Consider the following 24,679-nt stretch of genomic DNA (forward strand, 5'->3'; position numbering starts at 1 on the left):
CCTAGGCCTGCACACAAAAAACTTAACTTTTATGGTTTGTATTATTTTATTCTGTTCAACCTAATAGTGTATTAACATTTTTAAAATTTTTTTTATTGATTTCAGAGAGAAAGGAAGAGGGAGAGAGAGACAGAAACATCATTGATGAGAGAGAATCATTGATTGGCTGCCTTCTACACACCCCACACTGGGGATCAAGCCCACAACCCAGGCATGTGCCCAGACCAGAAATCGAACCGTGAACTTTTGGGTTCTTAGGTCGATGCACAACCACTGAGCCATGCCAGTGTGGCACTAATAGTGTATTTTAAAGCATAACATACAATTTCATGAATACACAGGGGTTTTTGAGACTATTGTATTTGAAACTATTTTGTATTTAACTATATAAAAGAAATAGAAATATGAATACTACTACTAAAAATAAACACACCTCTTCTTCCTGTTGATAGCCTTTCAAAAAGTGACATCAGATCTCCCATAATAGGAAAAGGAAATTGACCAAAAATAAGCCAGACTCCAGGGGACCACCTCTTCCTGGCACTGACCCCACATCCTGAATTCAACCATTTAGTCATTTGCTCTAGACTGTAAGTTCCTGCACAGTAAGCACCATGAATGCTTCATTGTTTTTGCAATGACTAGCTGAATAGAAAAAATTGATTTTATCTGTCATTTGTATTACTAGACCTCCTCAGAATTCACCTTTATACCAGAAAACAGAGCAACACCCATCTAGCTAAGATACTGTTCCTATGAATGTGTTCAGCCCTGTGCTTTGGGCTATACAGAATAAAAATGGTGGAACAACTCCCCAGATAGTAAGTTCTCAACACAAAACTTCAGTAGTAGACATGAATGCTGCATACAGTAAGCATATAGCCTGTCAGGAAGTACAGGACAATATCCAGTATCTATACTTTATGTGATATTTGTGTTGTTCTTCTGAGCCAACATATGCACATAAACTCTCATATTAACCAGCACGTGCAAGATCCAGTACAGGATACTGGGTTTTTACTATAAGCTCTGCCCAGCTAGAAATCCTGGGCCCATGGTGGTGGACTGGAAGATACTCAATGGGCATATGTGCAAACAGACACAATTATGGCCATGCTATGAACATACATAATAAGTTTGCACCCAAAATCATGAAGAAAATATTTCAAATCAAAAGCTACCATGGTTTCTGGAATGCTTAGAAAGAATGATCAACAGCCCAGTTAGTATGGCTCAGTTGGTTGAGCATATCACGGGTTCGATATCTGGTCAGGGAGCATGCCCAGGTTGTGGGCTCGATCCCCAGTGTAGGGTGTGAAGGAGCAGCTGATCAATATTTCTCTTTCATTTCTGTCTCTCTCTCTCTCTCCCTCTCTAAAAATCAATAAAATCATATATTTTTTTAAAAAGAATGATCAACGGTTGGCTATATTCAGATGAATTTGTCTGGGTTCCACTGCAGTAAAGGAGATGATAATGATGTTTCAGTAAATAAAAATTCTTCAGGATTCTAACAAATATTGAAACCAGGAAGATCATTCCCATTTTCAAATACACACATGCTACTCTGATGTTTTCCCGTATTCAGTATTCACATTCAGAAAGAAAGGTTTCATCATGAAATTGTGAGTTGTGAGCTCTCTTTTTCATAAAACATATAATCCAAATTTTTCAACACATTCTGATGCTTCTCACACCACTATATAAATTCTAAACTACTGATCAGTACCTACAATGCTCAGCAAGGACGATGTGGGATGGGGAGAGTATTGAGATGGTATAGCCATAGCACTTCAAAGGACAATGGCTCTGATGTCCATGTAACTGAGAATAAAAGGAAATAAAGGAACTGGAGATAATTAAGAAATGAAAGAAACACAATTTATTTTAATAATTTTAGAGTCAGTTTTGCAGCCTGGAAACAGGTATCCCCTCCACATGTTTAATTCATATCAATTTTTCATACTGAATATTTTCCATTTACTTAAAACTACATCACTCCCACTGGAATATTTTCCTCCTAATTATGGAGTATCTTTACACACCAAGTAGTGTCCTAAGTGCTTATTCCCTTCATATAACTATCAAAACAATACCATGATTTGGGACATTACCAAGTTTTCAACTAAACAAACTGGAAGGCCCTAACCGGTTTGGCTCAGTGGATAGAGCGTCGGCCTGCGGACTGAAGGGTCCCAGGTTCGATTCCGGTCAAGGGCATGTACCTTGGTTGCGGGCACAACCCCAGGAGGGGGTGTGCAAGAGGCAGCTGATCGATGTTTCTCTCTCATCGATGTTTCAAACTCTCTATCCCTCTCCCTTCCTCTCTGTAAAAAATCAATAATACATATATATATATATATGTATTTTAAAAAAAACTGGCAGAAAAGAGTGAATAACTTTGGTGACATAATAAGTAAAAAACAATAACCAAAGGAATGTCCACTTACATAGTTTCTCTTTAATAGAAAGAATGAAATAATGTGTATTAAACAAACTACGACTTCATTTGCTCATTATCCAATTATTACCATTTTCAGGATATTTCTGTACACCATTGAATTCAATGAAAGCCATACTTAAAATCTCCAAGCACGACATATAAGCAACATTTCATCCACTATGGAACAAGGAAAACATACGTTAGATCTTACATGAGACACAGAAATGTAAACAGACAGAACTGCAGTGGGAGATTCTCAGACCAAGAATCATCAGATTTGGGAGAAATTCACTGTAATGTATAGAAGATGATTCACATTATAAACCTGTAAGATCTCTAGCTTGCTAGTAAATCAACAAATATTTTTAAATTACTAATTTAGATCCTTTTTTTCTAAAGATATGTGTACACACATACACACCCACTTCTTCCTCATTAATCCTCTTACTCCTAAATCACATCTTTGTTACTATACTTACATATTACATGCAGTACATATCAAAACCATGCAAATCTGTTATAGAGGCTCAGAAAAAGGAAGTGTGAAAAATATATATAGGCTAAAATGTAACCATGATGCAGAATTCCAAAAATAGGGCTTCTAATCATACTTTTTTAGGTTTGTTAAATTAGCATTTGTTAAGCAAAGCTCACTGGTACTGAATGGTAACCAGCAGTAACTCAGAAGACCCCAAGGTAAACTGGCAAAAACCAGTTTATAACTCATAGGCCTGGAGGAAATACACAATACGCCTGCAGGGGGCTACACAGGGACGCCAAGACAGGATGCAGGCAGAGGGAGGCAGGACCCAGAGTGCATGCCTTTGTTAGGAACACCATGTGGAGTGCCCTGGGGTTCTCAATTGAGGTCCGGATTGTTATATTCAAAGGAAAATCAGCAAGGTTTTGGTAAACTCTTCAGCAATCTTATATATACGGCATACAAAATAAAGACCCTGAGGTACACAACACTCTATAGTGCTCAAGGGCTTCTTGAGAAGTCATATCAAAACCTTACACATTTAATTGTGACACTGTAAGTTGGTGTCTAATGTGTGCACTGGAGGGAGAATGGAGTTCAAGTCAAGGCTCCTTAGCTACACAAGACAAATGCCAATGCAGAAACATTATAAAGTATTTTAGCTAAACTCTTACAAATACTTCCACTAGATCTTTACTGCAACCATCATAATGTCCCTGTAGGTACTATATAAGGTTAAAGGTCCCTGGGTAAAGGACTTCTAGCAATATCATTCCAGTGCATTACAAATTGTTACCCACAACGGTGAATGAGGTGGGAAACATTAACATTCAAGGCATGTTAACACCTCATTCATTACACATCACTATTAATACACTTATGTTCATTCATTTTATCAATGAGAATATATTAAGTCCACACATAGTCTAAACATAGCATTACAAACCCACTATATTACCACTAGTCAAAATACACATTACAATCATTTATAGAATTATGAAATGAATTAAGATTTTAAGCCAATAATACTTTTGTTTCAAAAAAATCACAAATACTGTCATAATAATAACTTTTAAAAAAGGATACAGTGTAAGCAATTACATCTATTCAAACATCCATACCCTTGGTATATTGATTCCTACTAAAAAGCCACATAACTTTATTTACTGGGTTCTCTAAAATAAGTATTCGGATTTACTCATATTTGAAAGTGTTGACATTACTTTCTACTGTGAATTTTCTAATATTTTAGATTTAATTTTGATTAGCTACTTTGCTAGATTTTCTAGATCTTTAAAGTCACTTTAAAGGGTAAATTCTGTGGGGTTTTCTGAAGTGTGTATTTTGGACAAAAATCTTTCTTCATTTATAACAAATATAGAATTTATCTCCAGTATGCATTCTCTGATATTGAGAAAGGCTGTAGGTCCTGCAAAAGGGTTTGCCATATTCTTTAAATTTTTAAGTTTCTCTCCAGTATAAATTCTCATTTATCAATTAATATAAATGCTAAATACAGGCATTGCTGCATTTTTGACATTTGCATGATTTCTCTCCACTATGAACTCTCTGAAGTTCAGTGAGGTTTGTTTAATGGTTAAAGATTTTGCCACATTCTTTTTATTTGTATTGTTTCAGTCTGGCATGATTTATGTGATATGGACTAAGGTTCCAACACTGGGGGAAAGGCTTTTCCACGTTCTCTACACTTCCCTCTGGTCTGAATTCTATATACTTAGTGAGATTTGGGCAACAGCTAAAGGTTTTCCCACATTATTTACATTTGCATTGCTTCTATCCAGTTTGGATTCCCCAATACTGAGTAAAGCTATAGCAGAGGTTAAAGGCTTTGTCACACTCTTTACATTTGTAAAGCTTTTCTCAGGTATGCATTCTCATATGTTTGGTAAGGTTAAAGCAGAGGGTAAAGGATCTGCCACATTCTCAACATTTATAAGGTTTCTCTCTAGTAAGAGACCTCTGATATCTGGTAAGAGTTGAACAGTGCTTAAAGGGTCTGCTACATTCTCTACATTTATAAGGCCTTCCTCCAGTGTGAAATCTCTGAAGTTAAGTAAGTTCTGAGCACTGGGTAAAGGCCTTGGCACATTCTCTACATTTATAAAACTTCTTTCCAGATGAATTCTCTGATGTTGAGTAAAGCTGGAATACCAGTTAAAGGCTTTGCCACATTCTCCACATTTATAAGGCTTCTCTCCAGTATGAATTCTATGATGGTTGGTTAGGTCTGAACACCGGTAAAAGGCTTTGTCACATTCTCTGCATTTATAAGGCTTCTCCCCCGTGTGAGTTCTCTGATGTCGAGTCAGGCTTGAATACCAGTTAAAGGATTTGCCACATTCTTCACATGTATAAGCCTTATCTCTAGTATGGTTTCTCTCATGTTTCATAAGCCTTGTACAATCATTAAAAGTTCTGCCACATTCTCTACACTTATAAGGCCTCCCTACAGAATGAATTCTCTGATGTTCAGTAAGTTTTGAGCACCTGGTAAAGGCTTTGCCACATTCTCTACATTTATAAGGCTTCTCTCCAGTATGAATTCTCTGATGAAGGGTAAGGCTTGAACTCCGGATAAAGGCTTTGTCACATTCTCCACATTTATAAGGCTTCTCTCCAGTATGAAGTCTCTGATGAGTAGTCAGGTCTGAACACCGGTTAAAGGCTTTGCCACATTCTTTACATTCATAAGGTTTCTCTCCAGTATGAATTTTCTGATGTCGAGTAAGGCTTGAATACCAGTTAAAGGCTTTGCCACATTCTCTACATTTATAAGGCTTATCTCCAGTATGAATACTCTGATGTCGAATCAGGCTTGAAAACACGTTAAAGGTTTTGCCACATACTCTACATTTATAAGGCTTCTCTCCAGAATGAATTCTCTGATGACTGGTAAGGCTCGAATACCACTTGTAGGCTTTGCCACATTCTCTACATTTATAAGGCTTCTCTCCAGGATGCAGCCTCTGATATTCATTAAGTTTTAAGCACTTGTTAAAGGTTTTGCCACAATCTCTGCATTTATAAAGCTTCTCTCCAGTAGGAAGTGTCTGCTGTTCAATAACATGGGAATGCAACTTAAAAACTTTATCACATTCTTTACATTTGTAAGGCTTCTCTCTAGCACGGATTTTCTTATGCATATATACATTGGATAATTGACTAAGGACTCTCACACACTGATTACACCTGAAAGGCGCCTCCCCAATATCAGTATTTTTAAGTTCAGTAAGATTTAACGACTGATCGAAAGAGTTGGCATACTCGTTACATTTGTCTGTCATCTCTACACTACGAATATCCTGAGGTATCACAATATTTGAGCTTTTATCAAAGACATTCGGACACTTATCATTTCCCTGTGGAAGCTGAGTTGTCTGATGGTTATCAGAATTTGACTCTTGTTTAATGTTTTTCCAAGATTCATCGCACTGGAGACTTCTCTCTTCATTATGCATACTCTGGTAATCATTGAAGACAGAAAGGCCTTTAGTGATGGCATTTAACATTGCACATGCAAAGCTGTTTCCAGTTACCTACTCTGCTATCTACTGAACCATGATGGTTGAATATAAACCCTAATAGACTCATAAAAATTAAAGACTCTGGAATAAGAAAGAATATGTATCTGTGAAAGAATAATGCAAACTTGGTTAAGGATTTACAAATTCATACTTATAATTTCTATCTTCATTTTTTCAATCTGATTTTTTAGAAATATTTTACGTAATCAAACCCTACATTAAATCATCCAATGGGTTATCTGCACAGTAGACTAGCTTACTTCTCTGATATTACAAATTTAATTTCAGAGAATATGTACAAATATGTACTTTTTAAAAAATATCTTTGGACTTTACGTTCAGAAACACATTGTTGTGCCAATATAAGTGACTTAAAGTAGAAAATTTTAATATGTTTTATATCTAAAAAGTCTTTTGCCAACAAGATTTTCATATGGGTAATTGCTCCATTTACTTATATCCCTCATAACATCCTTTTTTCTCTTCATATTCCCCTGCCCATTACAAAACTTTCATTAAGTGTAAATTCCCAATGCCACACCTTCGGTATCTTACCTGGAACATTTCGTGGAATGAATCTTCTATGCCTGACTTTGGCAACAAGTCCTGGGTGGCTTGAGAAGACATAGCTGAAATATACCAAATTAATTATCAAACACTACACTCAGGTAAATATTCTTTAAATTCTAATGTACAGAAAAGATTTCAGATGGCAGAATAGGAAGCAGCAAAACATTCTTCCTCTATGGAGACGTTAAGGTACCAATAATTACTGAACCACTTGCCTTCTAGAGTACTTCAGAAGCCAGCTCAAGACCACTCCAGCCCCCAGAAAGCACAAAACAAAAATATCATATCAAAGAGAGAAGAAAAGTTGCTTACACTTGCTCACCCTCCCTGGCACACTACAAAATGACTCCAAATTCTTAGTTTCTTCTCAGAAGAGAAATGAGTGTACTGTGAGTCTCATGGTCTTTTGTTGTTGTTGTTGGTTTTTTGCGACCTGAAAGACTTGTTTCTATTTTGAATGATACAGATTGCTAAGGAAATGGCAATACACTGTGAATGCATTTGTGGCAGCTGTGAAGAAAAAAAAAGTAAGTGTTCAGGCACTAGAGGGACGACAGTGCTGAAGACATCCATCAGGGATAGGAAGACATCATGAGCTCTATATATAATTGCGAAATTACATAAAACACACATACAACCTTCAGGTCAAGATGGTGGTACCGGCATTCTCCCACAACCATGTCAAAAATACAACTAAGGCTTCTCTCCAGTATGGAACTACAGAAAAACCATCATTCAGAACCACCTGACACCTAGTTGAACAGAAGTCCTACAATTAAGGTTACAAAGAAGAAGCCTCATTGAGACTGATAGGAGGTGCAAAGATGTTAAATGGACTGGTCCCACAGGGCAGAGAAAAATCGTGAGGGACATTTCAGCTGCACAGGTCAACTCTGAGGAGCTAGGGGACCCAGCCCCATACTAGGCCCACCAGCCCAGGTTTCCAGGGTTGGGAATAGATGTCCCCATTAATTCTGGCTATAAAACCAGTGGGGATTGTGGCTGAGTATGAAGGATAGCTGCTGGCATCCAAGGCAGTTCCTCTTAAAGGGCCCGCAAATGGACATACTCAGACTCACTCCCTCTGAGTCCCAGTGCTGAAGAAGCAATTCGAAATCAGCCAGGGATATACAGGGAGGAACTGAAGTCTCTGGCATTAAGATGAGAGCTGAAGAAGCTTTCTCCCAGACAGAAGTTTTGGTAGAAGCCACTGTTCCTTTTCTGAGTCCTTTCCCCACAGAGCAAGTAGGCAGGTGCCATATCTAAAACTCCATCTACCTGGCTCACACTGCTTGTCCCACCCTGGAGATTTCCTGAGACCCCACACCATCAACTTGCAGGCCCACCCAAGCTGTTTTAACTGGCTTTTCAATATAAACAGACTGGCATACACTCAAGCAGCATCTGGCTTCAGTGTGTGCCATACCTCTCGCGAAGTGTTCCCAGGCTCGGCAATAGTGGCAGCTGGCCTTGGTTCATAGCTTGGTCCTGCCTTAGAAAGTCCAACCTCAGCATAATGAACAGACATATGCAGATCCCTTTGTAGATCATGCCAGGTGATCCCAGGTAGAACACAGGCACTGTTTGTGGTTGACTTTGCCCTGCACTTCATGGAGGCCCCAAGCCAGCACACCTGGCGGACACCTTCAGAGCAGGTCGAAGCACCAACCAAACCACCTCCACAGGCAATAAGCTCAAGGGGCAGACTCAGCAGGCACCAGACCACAATGAAGTCAGTCCTGCTCCACCAGGTGAGCCCTGCACAGCTAATCCTCCACAATGGTCAAAGCAAGTTTTTTCAACTGATGAGCCTTGGCCTAAATCCCTCCCATTGAAATTCCAACAGCAATCAAGGCTCAACTACAACAGGAGAGTATACATAGCCCATACGGTGGGGCGCACCTGGAATGCTCAGCTCAGGTAAACAGGAGGCTATGCCACTGGATGCTACTAGACATCTACTACATTAGGCCACTCTTCCAAGCCTGAGAGATGTAGCAGCTCAACCTAATACATGGAAACAAACAGAGATCTTTCCAAAATGAGGAGACAAAACATGTCCAAAATGAAAGAACAGAACAAAACTGCAGAAAAATATTAAACAAAACCGAAACAAGCAATCTACTAGATGCAGAGTTCAAAACTTAGGGGAATGCTCAATGAACTTAGGGGAAGAGTAGATGAACACAGAACTTCCAAAGCTTTAAAAAAAAAAAAAAAAAAAAGAACATGGAAACCAAAAAAAAAAGAACCACTCAGAAATGAAGCACAGCCCTAACTGGTTTGGCTCAGTGGATAGAGCATCGGCCTGCGGACTGAGGGGTCCCGGGTTCGATTCCGGTCAAGGGCATGTACCTTGGTTGCGGGCACAACCCCAGGAGGGGGTGTGCAAGAGGCAGCTGATCGATGTTTCTCTCTCATCGATGTTTCAAACTCTCTATCCCTCTCCCTTCCTATCTGTAAAAAATCAATAAAATATATATTTTAAAAAATAAGAAAAAAGAAATGAAGCACATACTAATTAAAATGAAGAAAAATTTACAAGGAAATCAATAGTACAGAAGATGAAACCAATAATCAAAACAGCGATTTGGAATATAAGGAAGCAAAAAACATCCAATCAAAACAGCATAAAGAAAAAAGCATCCAAAAAAATTATGATAGTATAAGGTACCTCTGGGACAACTTCAAGTATATCAACATTCACATCATGTGGATGCCAAAATAAACAAGAAAGCAGAACAGAAAGAGACTCATACATACAGATAACATTGTGATGGTTGAAAGTAGGGAAGCTGGTTTGGGATTGGATGATAAAAATAAAGGAATTAAGAAGTACAAATTGGTAGTAATAGAATAGTCATGGGGATATAAAGTGTAGCACATGGAATATAGTCAATAATATTCTAATAATTATGCATGTTGTCAGATGGGTATGGCATTTATTAGGATGATCACTTAAGTTATATAAACACTGGGGTGGACACCTGAAACTAATATGCAGTATGCCACCTGTATTTGAAAAAATCACACACACACACACACACACACACACACACACACACACTGATTACATTTTCCAGAATAGGTTTGACAGGCCATTAAAAATCTACCACAACTCATTGTTCTTTGTGTTCTCCTATACCAAGCAAGTTCATAAAGAAATGGATGGCATCTGCTTCTCATGACCTTAAATAGCAACAAAAGATCACAAGGCATACAAAGAAACAGAAAAACATAGTCCAACCAGAGGAACAAAGTAAGTCTCCATAAGTCAGCCCTATGTTAATGAAGATCTATTAATTACCTGACAAAGAATTCAAAATAACCATCTTAAAGGGGCTCAATTGGAAAATAGAGCAAAAAACATAGAAAACTAAGTATTACCACCAAACCTATGCATGACAAAACTAAAAATGCATCTAAAAATATAAAAGAGAACCAAACAGAGATTGGGAACTGAAGAATACAGTATCTGAATTTAAATAGAAACATCAGCAACAGACTTGATCATGAAGAAGGAAGAATAAGACAACTTGGACACCTATTCCCAGTGTTCCTGGGATGTGGGAACCAAATTCTAGTATCTCAACCACTTCTCTCACAAACTACTTACATGAGGCAGAAAACAGACTTAAAAACTGGTTTAACATAGAATTCCTCAGCAAGATTCACAAAGTTTCCCACATTCCCCAACAAAATGCAAAAGCAGTCAGGTCATACCACCCTCACACTAATTGAAATAAAGAATACTTTACAAGGAAATTATTCTGCTTGAAGCGGACTGCAAATGTGATGGAAGATCAAGGAGCAGAAGGAGAATCCTTAGATGACAGTCATCTAAGTGTTGGAGAAGATCTGTCCCTCTAACACAGAAACAGAAATAAACCTCATCCTCTAAAAAATCATTTCCCTTACAACAGATCTTTCCAGACCATAGTTTAAGGTCTGATTTCCTCTGACCTTTGGCCTCCCACCTGGGTCAGCTGCTTCCTTCATTCCCACCTACCTGGGTGGATGACTACAGTCTTTTCTTCCTCCAACTCCCAGGTCTCCTCCATTTGCTCCAAAAAAGTGAGGTCTGGCTTAGACACAGTAAGACCTGTTTATGAGACAAAAGGAACATGAGTTTTAATGGAGATTCTTCAATTTCCAATCTGGTCCCTGTGCTCAAGAAGTGACAGGATAGGACATTGTAGAATACCAGAGTATTCTAGAAAATTATCCCCCCAAATATTATTTTTTGACAGCACCTTTACCATACCAGAGACTACATTTAAAGTTTTCCAATCCCGATTTCCACTTGCAAGTACAATAGCAAAACACCAATTTCTTTCCTTGAGAACACAGATCTGAAATTCTATCATAAAAAGCAGAAGCTACAAGCAGACACTGTACTAATGAAGAAAACAAAACCCTGCGGGTGGAGGAGAAATTCTGGAAGGAAGTGGTCCTCACCCAGGAATACCAGGTTCCTGTAGTTCTGCAACATCACGTCCATGTACAGTTTCCGCTGAGCTGGGTCCAGGCACGCCCACTCCTCCTGAGAGAATTCTATGGCCACATCACTGAAGGTCAACTGTCCCTGAAATTTAAAAAAAAAAAATTACTCAAGTGGCCATGGGTAGAGCTCATCATGTGACCCAATATGAAAACAGAGTTAATGGAACCAGTTTTGACCTAAAAGTATCCTGAATTATCCAATAAGATCATTTTGACACTAACATTCTCTCAAGTATTTTGAGAAAGGAGGATGACATATGATCCACAAAACCACTGTAGAAGCTTTACTTTTCTGGAAGATAAATTTTAAAAATAAAGGCACCAACACAGGCATATCCATTTTTGAGTGCTATATTTGAATCATAGAGGATCAAGTATATATATTTCTTAGGTTGAGAATTCATTCTCAGTGAAAACTAAACAGTACTTCTAAAATTTTAATATGTACAACAATCAAGTGGAGATGGAAACAAATGCAGATTTGAACTTCAGCCTATGAGCCAGGAGATCATAGTTCGATTCCCAGTCAGGGCACATGCCTCGGTTGTGGGCTCAATCCTCAGTGTTGGGCATGCAGTAGGCAGCCAATCAATGATTCTCACTCATCATTGATGTTTCTCTCCTTCTCTGAAATCAATAAAAATATATTTTTTAAAAAAGAGAAAAATAGCCCTGGCTGGTTTGGCTCAATGAATAGAGCGTCAGCCTGTGGACTGAAGGGTCCTGGGTTCGATTCCAGTCAAAGGCACATGCCCGGGTTGCGGGCTCAATCACCAGTAGGGGGCGTGCAGGAGATAGCCAATGATTTATCTCATTATTGATGTTTCTATCTCTCTCTCTCTCCCCCTCTCCCTTTCTCTCTGAAATCAATAAAAATATATTTTTTAAAAATAACAATTTAAATAAGTAAATAAGAGAAAAATATTCTTGAGACAGTATAGAAATGTCACCACACCTCAACCCCCATTCAAAATCCCAGAGGTAGCTGACAATATCTCCTTCCTAAAGGCCTGCATCGTTATAGATGTCGAAACTGCTGATGCACATGAGCAGTTGAAGGACCTTCCTGGGGTGGCTCCAATGAACTACACCATCATTATTTCCCCCACAGCACAGGCGCTAACAACCAGGCAACCCAGTTGTAAAAGGAAATCACTCCACCCTGAAACGGAAATTTCCACCAACAGGCCTTTTTCAAAAGGCGCACTTTGTCCCAAGCTTATTAAAGCAGCCAATCAGAGCCACCCTTGAGTTGGTTCAGAGGACCTTCCAGTCTTCGGTGTGTTGTTCTTTATGCTCAGCATAAGCCTAATAAAATTTACCCAGAAGTTTCTCTGAAGGTTCCTCTTGATTTATATCTTGGGAAACCGAAAAATTTCAAATGCCAGTAGCATTTTAAAGAGGTAACAGACAATCATAAGAAAAACTAAGTAAGTACTTGAAAACCACCTCACTAGGAAGGACCATCAAAGTAGAGAAGTAAAGGTTTGCAGCTTCTAAACCCAAGAACTTTAGAAAGAAATGCAAACACAGAACTGACCCAAGACAGGGCATTTACCTGAGAAGCAGCCATGTTGTCCTCTTCCTCCTCCTGCTCTGGGTGGTTTCCTCAGGCGTCTTATGTTGCGGAATCACATCTGCGTCTTGAGGATATGCTTTCAAAGGCCTAAGCACAGCCTCTTCCTCTGCTTCCACCACACTCACAGGCAGAAGGAACTTGAAATGATGAAAAATGTCACACTCCCTTGTCCTTTGTCACAGGAGAGATTCAGAAACAATGAGATCCTACATGAAGACCAAACTGAGTTTTTTCTCTACTTTCTTTCCTGCGCTCTACCCTTCAACACATGCACAAATTCTGACACTGCAATGACAATGCGGACTGTTCTGCTCCTCTCAAACCAAACAGAGCACCCAGTTACCTCCCCTGGACCAAAGCCAGCTCTTCACAAATAAACTGGGGCAGAGAGCCCTTCCGCTAAACATTGGCCTCAATTTTGAATCACCTGGAGCACAACATTAAAAAAATGATGTTTGGCCAGACTCCCGGCCACCTCTCCCCGACCTGCTCCGCTCCCCAGCCTCTCCCAGACTCCACAAGTCCGCACCTCCACCTGCACTTCAGCCACGGATATATCCGAATAGTTGGGACTCACAACACAGTGAACAAGATTTCTCACGTTGTGGCTTTTGAATGTATGTTTACAAACCAAACCTTCACTCTTGAGAAGGGCCTGATAGTTCCCAGGGAGAATGTCGCAACGATTGCTGATTGTGCCAGTGTGACTGAAGGAGTCAGTCGGAGCCGAAATGCCTTGCTGAACGGGGACAGCAAGAAATATGACTGGGATTCTGGCTACACATGCCATCAGCTAGGAAGCGGGGCCCCTGTGGTTCAGCTGGCACAGCCGTACATGACTGGGTCAATACGGCTGTTACTTTGGGATGTGATGATGGAAGCTACAGCTACTACATTAAGGTTTCCACCACCGTCGCAGTGGACCATGGTGGCCGACAGAACTGAAGTCTCCTGCAAGTCAGGGCAGCCGGTCACTTTTGAAAGACAGCCTGCCTCCTTCATCGAAATGGTTGGAACACACAACACAGGAAATGAGGTGTTCCACTGTGTCCACTTCGAGTGTCGGGGCAGCAGAGCAGCCTGGAGGAGGCAAACAGCGAGGAGCCGGGGACAGGGGACACCAGCCCGGCCAGTTAGCCGCTTGAGCCCCACGCCTTGCAGGCCCCCAGCGGCAGCTCACTGCCCTCCAGTCGGGGCTCCACCTCTGGCTCATTCGGAGGCAGTACCAGTAAAGGGCTCTGATGGGCAGTGACTTGGGGGTCCTGTGCGGCAGGACTGTGTCGCTGCCCCGCCCCTTCCTGCGGGGAGCAGGTTTGCTCCCAAGGATGGGAAGGTCCCGCCTGCTTTGTCCTCAGTTTGTTCCGATCAGGCTGGTCTCCAGGGGAGAAAACGATCTTCCAGTCTTCCGTCCTCCCCAGCCCAGCGTTCACACCCTGCCTCCCTAATCTAACCCAGGCCCACAGCTGGCGCGTGCGGGCCGGCAGGCTCTCGGACCTGGGGTGCCCTTTGGGAAAGGGGTTTCCTTCGTGTCTACTCATGAACACGTCACCCTGGCAGCTGGTTTATTTCTTTTAGTTACTCCCCGTTTGCTGAATCCTAGGTGTTCGGGTCTTTTTGAAATGCTCAAACGGCACTTGTTTTAAACTTGGGTTGCGGGTGAATTTCCCGCCAAAATATAAGATGGCGCGTTAAAATGCCTATATCTTTTGAAGTATGGGTTCGATTGAAATGAAATATTTGGTAATACGCAGTTACAATCGGCCCGAGTTTACACGTTTCCCGCACTCCACCGCAAATCTATATGAACCGAGTTTAAGACGGCTCCCGCGGAGTACGAGCAATTCACGCGAGCCGACTTAACTCGTTTCCCGCAACCCAAGTGTTAACCCATTGACACTAATTGTCCTTCCTTAGTTTTGAACGGTTAAGCGTGGGGTGGATAAGCATGGGATGGAGCGAGAAGCACGCCGTCCCCCCAGGGCTCACAAGGACACTCCGCCGAGGACGTTCAGCAAAACACAGGTGCGGCGCAGCCTGGCACTGAGCAGCCTGGCACTGAGCAGCCGTGGCACTGAGCAGCCTGGCACTGAGCAGCCGTGGCACTGAGCAGCCGTGGCACTGAGCAGTCGTGGCATTGAACAGCCGTGGCACTGAGCAGCAGGCACTGAGCAGCCTGGCACTGGGCAGCCTGGCACTGAGCAGCTGTGGCACTGAGCAGCCTGGCACTGAGCAGCAGGCACTCAGTGGCTGGGTCGTGGACCGGTCCTTTGGCGGTGAATCCGACTGGGAGGTGACAGGAAGCACCCACTGTGCGCCTGCTGATGACGTGCTCAGATGCCTGTGTGGAACCTGCACACCTCCCTTGGGCTGGGCCGCGGGCAGGGCGGGCAGGAATGCAGGCCTGGGCCTGGGGCGGCCCTGGTCATCCTCCTTCCTCCAGTTCCGAGTCGCTTTCCTCCTCCTCCTCACTGCACTGTCCAATCTGGCAGCCTGCTGGACCCGCGCTGTGTGTCTCAGTCATCTCCATTTGGGTTCCCTTGTAACTCCATCAGATCCTGTCACTGTTTCCTCTGCAGCTCTCCCTTGGCTGTCTGACCATCCCCGCGAAGCTCCCCTAGACGCAGAGTCCTGCACACCCTGTGACGCTGGGGGGCGCTCACAGGGGTCCTTTCTCTGGCGTCTTAAAGACACGGTGGTTTGGGTGTACAGAGAGGAGTGCCGGCTCACTGCTTTCTCCTGCAGTCGAGCCCAGAGTGACTGAGGGGACAGTGGGGTAGCATCGGATGAAGGGCTGTGGGAGCGCGCCCTGAGGAGCGGGGCTCCGTCTCCCTGCCCCTCACGCTCTGATCTGCCCTCTCCCCTGCGTGGGATGAGCGCGGAGCTGTGTCTGAGTCTAGCCTCAGGCCCCTGGGAGCGCCGCTCCTGCCCACTCAGCACCCGCCAGCCACACACTCACTGGGCAGCTGGAGGAGTCAGCAGAAGAGTGCAGATTCTTTCAAAGGCTCACCTGTCCAAGGGCCTCTCGGTAAACTCTGAAGTCACCTGTCCAGAGAGGAAGCCCACAGCGTGGACCCAGGGACATGGGGTGGGCCCTGCTGCCCACACCGCACACCTGGGGCCAGGCCAGGGCTGCATGCCGAGGGCCGCTCAGCTTCCCCCGTGAAGGGACACAGACTGTGTCAGAGCATTGGACCCAGCGGTCCCTTCCCGCCAGGCTCCCTCCTCCCTTCTGTCTTCTGGAGACCCCTTTGGAGTGTGCACCTTCGACTTCTGCCCTAGGTCTGTCTTGAGAGAATGGAATCTGTCCCCCACTCCCACCCCCCACATCCGGCTCTTCAGGGGCTCCTACTATCGGATGAAGGGAAGGAAGGGGAAACAGAGGCAGTCTGACGACATGGTGGCAGGGAGGCAGCTGGCCTCGCCCACACCTGTCTGGAGGCCTCACGGGCATGGACGCTGCTCTGTGCCCAGAGGAGCTCAGCAAATCCTGCACAGTTGCCCCCTGGGACCAGGCAGGGGCTCTGCTCTCCTGATGGCCTCCTGACTGGGGAGCAGGGGGCTGCAGGGGGCTGGAGACCCCACTGAAGGCCTATCACAGAACATAGGCCCAGACTGAGGCCTGCACCTCCAGGAGTGAGGGGTGAGTGGCAACTGCCCGACTGCTGTTCTCCAGCGCCGGCTGGGCCTGCGGAGGACTTCTCTCCTGTGGCCATCTGGACCAAAACGGCCCCCAAACAGGAAGAGACCAAGGGAGCCTACTGGGGTGCAGGTGCAAGCTGGGCTGGCACTCAGCTGGAAGGGTTCCCAGACACCTGGTTGGAGGAAGGAACCTGGGCTGGGCCATGGCAGGTCAGGGCTGGTGTGGGACCCGGCTCCCTCGCCTCTATGAGGACACGGCCTGGGTGGTTGTCTGGGTTGAGGAAAGGTCAGGTGAGGCTGGACCCTCAGTGGAGGTGGACAGGGATGTTTGCGACCTCTGGCCTGTTATTGTGACCCTTGTCAATTCCACACTAAAACAACAGTTTTGAAACCACTCCCTACTCCCCCCCTCCCTCAAAGGGCACTGTGGGAGTGAAAGGCCACTTTCACCAGGGCTGTGGGAGAGAGCCTTCAAAGGCACCTCTGACAGTTTCCAGGAGGCCCTGGGCAGCAGTGCACACGCCTAGAGACTGTGCCTGGTAGGGCCTGTGCTGGGGTGGGGAGGTATGGGGGGGTCTGTGCCTGGCAGGGCCTGCACCTGGTCAAGGTGCTATTCAAGCTGCAACTTGAAGCAGGTGCAGTAGTGTAACACAGCCATCTACACACACACTTGTTTTCCGTATTCTCCGTGCTTTTTCTGTTCTGTTTCTGATACTAGAACCATGAGCCCATGATGGATGTGGGACTCTTCTTAGTCGCTCTTTAAATTGTCACTTTTAAAATCTTATTTAATGACAAATAAATTAAAAGTGTTTTATTCCTTAAAAAAAAAAGTTTCAGCCAAACCAGCTGTCCAACTCTGTGGGGGAGGGCACAGTAATGCTATTTCTTACAACTCATCAAGTGATCTAATGGAAGGAGACCATGTAGCTAAGCATTTCTTCTGAAGCTTTAATTCACATGAGAACCCTTGGGAATCAGGGCCCTATCTGAAAAGTTATGATTCTGTAGGTCTCCAGTGAGGCCCATGGAATGGCACCTCTAGTTCCCTGGTGGAGCTGACCTGCTTTAGGTAACAGTGGCTACAGATACTAGACTCAGAACACCTGAGACCTGTGAGTTTTGTGAGACTGGATTAGGAATTTCTAGAAGGACAGGATTCCAGGCTGGATTCCTGGCGCTGGGGATGATCTGGAATGGCATGGCCAGGTCCGTAGGCACTGTGTAGGTACAGGGGGCCGGGGAAAATCACATGGTGGCATCAGAGTTGTGTGAGAGGCCTGCCCTCAGATTCCCTCCCAAACTACCTTGAGTCCCCAGGTTTTCACTTTCTTCCGTCCCATGGGCCACATAGTATACAGGACAATCCACTGCCCGATCCCCTGTCCAAAGGTAAGTGGAGTCTCAATCTTTAAAATATGAGGAGCAGAAAAATGTTTACATCACAGCTTTATTTGAAAATAAACCAAAGAAGCATACTCCAGAAGCCTGTCAAGAGATGAGATTGTTAATACCCCATTCATTTTCACCTTCTCCAACTGACCCCCAAATATATTTTTATTGTTGTTCCCATTACTGTTTACTATAGTAAGAACACTTCACATGAGATCTAGCCATGTTTTCATTAAAATTTTAAGTGCACAATACAAGAGTGTTAACAACAGGCACAATGTTGTACAGTGGATCTCTGAAACTTATTAATCTTCAATAAATCAAAATTTGTATCTGTGAATAACAACTCCCATTTCCAGTCTCTCAGCCTCAGGCAACATTAATCTTTGTTCTAATCTTTATTCCTGTGAGTTTGACTCTTCTGTGGGAAATCTCAACCTGATTTATACAGGGTTTATACATTAAAATTACTTACTATGACACATAAGTTTAAAAATGTATACAGTCATATTATTACATTTAAAGGGAAGAAATATGATTAAATGAATACAGATAAGCTCCCAAATTTGCTAGAGTCTAAGAAACATAATTATTATGAAATAAATAAAAATTCCTGAAACATGGCAGAGTCACTATAATAAAACCTTAGAGCAGCCCTAAATCTTCATGTGGAAATTTATGCTTTTAACTACAGATAAGCAGCTCAATAGGCCCAAGTCATTGTTTCTACTGACATTGTTCTGGGGAATAAAAAATTAGTACCTTTTCCCTCTATGCATATCTCTGTATCCAGATTCCCCTGTTAAGAAGGACAACAGGCATATCGGAGGAGGGCCCACTATTAATGTCCTTATTTTGAGTTGATTATCTCTTTAAGGATCCTATCTATAAACAGTGTAATATTGCAAGATACTGGTTAAGATTTCTACTTATGAATTTTGAGGGACACAACTAAACCCCTAAAAGTGTATGTGTGTGCATGTGTGTGTATCTGTGTGTGTGTATCTATAAAAGTGTTATAACTCCCATCCCTAACCCAGGACAGCCATTAATCTGTTTACTATACTGATGGAATTGAATTTTAATTTTAATAACTTTATCATTTTCAAACAATCATTAATTCACAAATTTCATTTAACCCAATGTCTTTTATTTAACTAAATATATTTTTACACTAAACAGTTCTATTTCAAAAACAGTCAATATTTAAAGACAATTATTTGGTAAGTTTTTCACATCCATTTTCCCTTACTAAGTTCTGAAGCTTCCGGTGGGTATTTTCCACTGAAGGCACATCTCACTCAAGTGAGACTGGCCACAGCTCACAAGTGCAATGGCCACATGAGGAGACTGGCTGCCACAATGGATGGGTCAGTATTCAAGTATCAACATGAAAGTATTTTACTGCAACACGAGGGGAGACTATGCCCTGTGAAAAAGCAACTTCTTTCAGTGTATTAATACTTTCTTTGTGTCCAAGCATAACATCAGTTTTGTAACTGAACATGGTCTTAGGAAAATATTATTTTTTTTGTAGGATTGGAGTTGAATCCGTGTGTATATACACTCTTAACTTTATATCATGGTGTTATTCAGAGTCTTTTTGTTCCTGTTGTATTTGTCTAAAGAGCTTTCAAGTTCTGAGAGGGGAATTTAAAAAAACTCTTGTTCAGGTATGTTTCTCACTTTCTCCACATATTTCCAATCATTATTCATCTTTAGCTTTATTTGTCATTTGTACTTACATTTATGTCTACTCATTTACTCATCCAAGTTTTACTAACCATCTCCTTGGTGCCTGGCATTAAAGATACAAAATAGCCTGGCCAGTGTGGCTCACCAGGAGATCACCACTGGATACCCTGTCAGGGCACATGCCCTGGTGGCAGGTTCCATCCCCAAAAGGGGGTGTGCAGGAAGCAGCCAATCTATGATTCTCTCTCATTATTGATGTTTCTATCTCTCTCTCCCTCTCCCTTCCTCTTTCTGAAATCAATAAAAAAAAAATTTTTTTAAGACCAAAAAAGGAATAAGACCAAGGCCTTGCACCCTAATCAGGAGACAGACAATAAATAATGTAAACAAATAAATAAACAGAAAACTATCTGGGTCCGAGAAGCCCAATGCAACAAGTTACAACAGCATGGAAAACTCACTGAAAGTTGGGAACAAGGGAACAGCCACTGCAAAGGCCCTAAGGCAGAAACCTGCCTATGTGTTTAAGGAACAGTGAGGAGGCCCCTGTGCCTGCAGCTGATGCAGGGAGTGGGAGAGAACAGGAGATGGAGTGTAGAAGGAGCAAAGAGGCCTGATGTTGTGGGGCCCTATGGGCCATCTTAGCTTCATGTTTTATTGTTTTACTATCTATCCAGTCATTCATTAGAATAATTCATTTATTTAAATTAAACTATTATTATTTAATGAGCACTAAGTAGTAGGTTCTGGCAATGAATTAGATAGATAAGAGCCCTGTCACCCATATGGATCTCATAAACAGAGAAAAAAAATAAACAATTTGATAGAAAAGCAATAGAAACATATGTGTCCAATTACAAAATAAAATGCACACTTCCAATGTGCCAGACACTGTCCCAAGCTGTCTGCGTATGTGTTCATTTAATTCTTATGACAATATTACAAGGTAGATATAATGATTGTCCCCATTTGACAGATGAGAGCCAGCAGCCCTCCCCAGATCACAACCAGGACCAGGCCGGTCTTTCTTTCCTTTCCTGTCCCAGTACTACTTCCCAGTCAGCACCCTCCTCTTCTCCCTCCAACTCCTTCACACTACAGTGTTGCCCCAAAGACTCCCAGGGCCTGGGGAAAACAGCTTTTACAATCCCTCGGGCCTCTGTTGCTGGTACCTGCTGGTGCCTGTCCTGGTGAAGGGGCCACAAGCACCTGACCCTGCCTTCCACCATGTCCCTTACCTCTAGTCCCTAGAACCTTCTGCTCCTGTGGCTTGTGGAGCACTGACTCATATTGCTGAGTTCTTCATTAAACTGAGGACTGTGGAATTTGTTGAGCAGACAGGTGGCATGAGAGGGCTGTAAGCAGAGGTGGAGTGGGTCAGTTCTGGGTGCAGGAAGGCCCTGCTGGGGCCATGAGAGGCGGACAGACCGGAGGCCAAATTGTGGCTCAAAGAGGGCCCAGGGACAGAGGGCAGAAGCTGAGCCAGCTGAGAACCATGGAGATGGAGAGGAGAGGATGGGTGGGTTCAGAGGTCAGGAAACAGTAAGAAAGGGGGCTGGAGACTGGGAAGCTTCGGGGTAGGGGAAGGTGTTGGCACAGAGAACCTTGGGTCTTGTCCAATGACTGAATGGACAGAGGGGAAGCTGGGTAATGAGGAAGATGAGGGAAAGACAGTGAGCTCAGTGGGAACTGTGGGTGTGAAGGGCCACAAGGGATATATTTGGGCCCAAGAGTCTATAAGCCAGGAAAGTGTGGCCTCATGGAGCATGGGGAGGGGAACCCTATGCAAACCCTCCAAGAGTGAAAATGCTCAGGGTGTTCCAATAACTTTAGCCAGATTTAGGTGCGTGTGGGTGAAGCCTTGAAAAATACCACAGAAAACCAAGGCCTCAAACACCAGGCAAGGGTGCCGGGATTTCCTGCCCAGGGCAGCAGCATCATGGGACGCCTGTGACGGAAGAAAGAACCTGGGAACAGGTGTGGGGCAGGAGGCAGGTGGATTGAAGGGGGTGAGGGTAGGAAATTCCCAGTGGGTTCCTGATGAGCACAGAGAGCTCTAACAAGAGACACGTTGTAGTGATCACTTGCACACATAGCACCTCAGTGACACAGGTCTTGTGCTGGGCTTTCTACAAATTCACTCACTTAACTGCAAAGCTGGGGCCTTTATTATCCCATTCAGGACAGACGCTGACCCCAAGGCACAGACGGTAAATAATTTGCCAAAGTCATATAGCTTGTGAGTCACAGAGCCAAGATTTGACTTGACTCTGGACCTTCTGCTACCAGCATCTGAGCCTTTCACTCTTCTGCCTCAATTTCCTGATCTGTCCAAAAGATACTGGTCATCATCCTTCTAGCACCGAACTGTCTGTCCCCAGATCTATTAAAGAGACACAAGCATTCCCTGCATCTTTTCTTGGAATTCACAGTGAATTATTTAAAATACATAAAATGATGCACACAGATTTTGGTGCTGAAAACTTTGAAATAAATGTTAGCTACGAGAATGTTGATCGAATTACTTCACCATTAAAAGATGAGCTCTATAAAGCATCAAGACCATATAGTCCACCTTTCAACATCCTCAGACAATGGAGAAAAGGTACTTGAGGGGAACACTATTGTATTGTAGCTCAATTTAACAAATCATATAAAAGGAATAAAAGAGCTACTGAATATTAGACTAACTCACTAACACTAGGTGCTGACTGTTAAGAACATAGACATCCTTACCAAGTGCACACTGAAATAGCCTAATATTATTTACTATGTTGCAATAGACGTTTCCACATATGATAAAGAGTAGAAAGAACATAGGGTTTGTCTCCTAAACTAAACACAATATAACTAAAAGGGAAAAAATTGGGGATTTAAAAAAATATGATGACTTATTGGGTGTGTTTTTTATTTATTTAAGCTACGTCATAATTAAAAAAGAATGATAAGAGCTGTTATGAGATGTCACCAATATTTATTTCAGAAGTTAATGACCTTTTACAAAAAAGGCAGAAATTCAATAAACAAAGATTTATTTCAATATGCTTTAAAAAACACAATGAAGTGAATGCGAGAGAGGTAGAAAGAAAAATGTAAATCTATTTCAAATAAATAAAAGACCAACACTTTTAATATTCTTTGAAAAAACATCATGCGGTGATAGATTTGGTCATTTCTCATCCCAGTTCACCTCTCTAATCTAGGAAATGAGAAGAGACCCAAGACAAGTCTCTCCCTTCTGGCTGAACAGGGGTTGCAAATGGATGCTATCCAGAGATGCAAATAATTGTAAAATACACGGGCCTTTTGAACTGGAATTTTGCAATTCTCCTGCTCATCTGCATAACTGAAATAATTAAGCAGATTTTAAAGTGCACAGCTTATAAGCCACAGGTCAGCAAATCACAACTCAATCAGCCACCTCCCATCCGTTCTCCACTCATCCAGATCGGGGTTCCCTTCTTCCTCCATGAAGGTGTATTGCTGCCCATCAATCTGTTTAGCTTCTCCTGTTTCTCTCCACTGTTGTCCTTCCCTGTGTATCTCCTCTCTCCTCCCCTCTCTGCCTCCCCTTTTCTCTCTTCCTCTCCTTATAGCTGTTCCTTGAAACTCCTGAACCCTCAATCACCTTCCATAGCGCTTTCTCCCTAATCTCTCTTTGTTCCCCATCGCCCTGTATTTCAGCCTCTTTCTCCCCCAGCCCTGGGTCCCCTCTGCCTCCAGTGACCTTGTCTTTCGGGTTACACGGGTTACACACCCTCCGCCCCACTCCCTGGCTTCCCCGCCTGGCTAAGCTCTCGGCGCTGCTTCTGCCTCTGCTCGGCCATCCCTTCCTCCCTTTCCGTTCGGGCACTGGGCTCCTCCGACTCTCTTCTCCCTCTGAAGTGCCTGGGCCTTTGTGCCCCACTTCTGCCAACCAAGGGCGCCCCTTCCTCCAGGGCTCTCTATTTTCTTTCTCCATCTGCTACTTTTCCGAGTTACTCTTTCCCACTTACCGTGGCGTTACCAGGCCCTCCCACGTCCTCAGTTTCGCCGTCTCTTTGTGGGCTGACCTCGCTCCTCTGTGACTTCTCAGCAGCCCTGTCTCTGGATCCCCCGCACTCCCGCACCACCCGCACCGGGCCGCTTTCCTGGCCTCCCCGTCGCAGGCACCGCCTGCACAAAGCCACTCCCCGCCAGGGGGTAGGTGACCTCTTCTTGGGACACCCCGTGTTCTCCTGTCCTAAATCCCAGCTCCCTGGAGAGTGTACTCTTCTTGGCATCCGGCCTCCTACTTAGTAAGTGGGAGGTGGCGGGAGGGGGTGCCTTCAAAGGGAAGGGGGCCTGCAGGTTCCCCGGCCGGGGAGGAATCGGGCGCTCCAGGCCGGGAACTGCGAGGCTGGGGAGGGGAGCGGAGGGCTGGACTCCATCCCCGAGACTTTAAACGGCCTGCGCAGGGAGGGCTGGCCCGTGAGAGCCACGCGCGGGGGGCGGTGTGCAGTGGCCCCAAGAAGAAAAGACCAGAAAGAGTTGAACCAGAAACTACCGCGGACCCTCCACCCGGAAGCGAAGCCCTCAGGGCTCGGGAGGCGAGACTCACCCCGTTGGAGACGCGGTCTGGGGATCTCCAGGCCCGCCGCGACCCCGGGCTTCCAGGCGCGGGGCTGTGCGCGCAGATGCTCGGGCTCGCACAACAAAGGCCAAAAGTCGCAGACCCGGAGTGACCTTCCCCCGCGCGGGCCGCTTCCGGGTCCGGAAGGAACGGCGCGTGCGCGAAGCGGCCAGCGGGGGCGGGGCTCGGGGCGGCCTGGACTCAGCGGACAATGGGAGGGTGGCCAGGGCCGCGCCAACGC

General features: G+C 43.9%; 1 protein-coding gene and 1 pseudogene across 2 annotated transcripts; both read right to left on the bottom strand.

Moving 5' to 3' along the window:
* Positions 1-1,633: 1,633 nt before the first annotated feature.
* Positions 1,634-24,568, bottom strand: LOC102433458 (zinc finger protein 732-like). Of its 2 annotated transcripts, XM_023754332.1 has the most exons (7): positions 24,427-24,568; positions 13,101-13,292; positions 11,498-11,624; positions 11,049-11,141; positions 7,025-7,098; positions 2,532-2,620; positions 1,634-1,824 (listed from the first exon to the last, which is right to left on the bottom strand). In XM_023754332.1, exons 2-6 carry the CDS (start codon positions 13,113-13,115, stop codon positions 2,564-2,566), a joined length of 366 nt encoding a protein of 121 aa, XP_023610100.1. In that variant the 5' UTR covers positions 13,116-13,292; positions 24,427-24,568; the 3' UTR covers positions 1,634-1,824; positions 2,532-2,563. The 2 variants fall into 2 exon arrangements, with proteins under 2 accessions (XP_023610100.1, XP_023610099.1); XM_023754331.1 differs by lacking the exon at positions 1,634-1,824 and having other exon boundaries at positions 2,442-2,620.
* On the bottom strand, positions 2,442-6,454 carry LOC111826191 (annotated as a pseudogene).
* Positions 24,569-24,679: the final 111 nt, after the last annotated feature.

The sequence above is a fragment of the Myotis lucifugus genome, unplaced genomic scaffold (assembly GCF_000147115.1).
Source record: "Myotis lucifugus unplaced genomic scaffold, Myoluc2.0 scaffold_60, whole genome shotgun sequence".
NCBI classification, from domain to species: domain Eukaryota; kingdom Metazoa; phylum Chordata; class Mammalia; order Chiroptera; family Vespertilionidae; genus Myotis; species Myotis lucifugus.

Excerpts from the sequence above, each read along its gene's own strand:
- LOC102433458 (XM_023754332.1), bottom strand. Across the intron at positions 11,142-11,497 it reads CAGGAACCTGGTATTCCTGG|GTCTTACTGTGTCTAAGCCA; the intron begins GTGAGGACCACT and ends TCTCATAAACAG. Across the intron at positions 2,621-7,024 it reads CATTCCACGAAATGTTCCAG|TGGATGAAATGTTGCTTATA; the intron begins GTAAGATACCGA and ends CTTGTTCCATAG.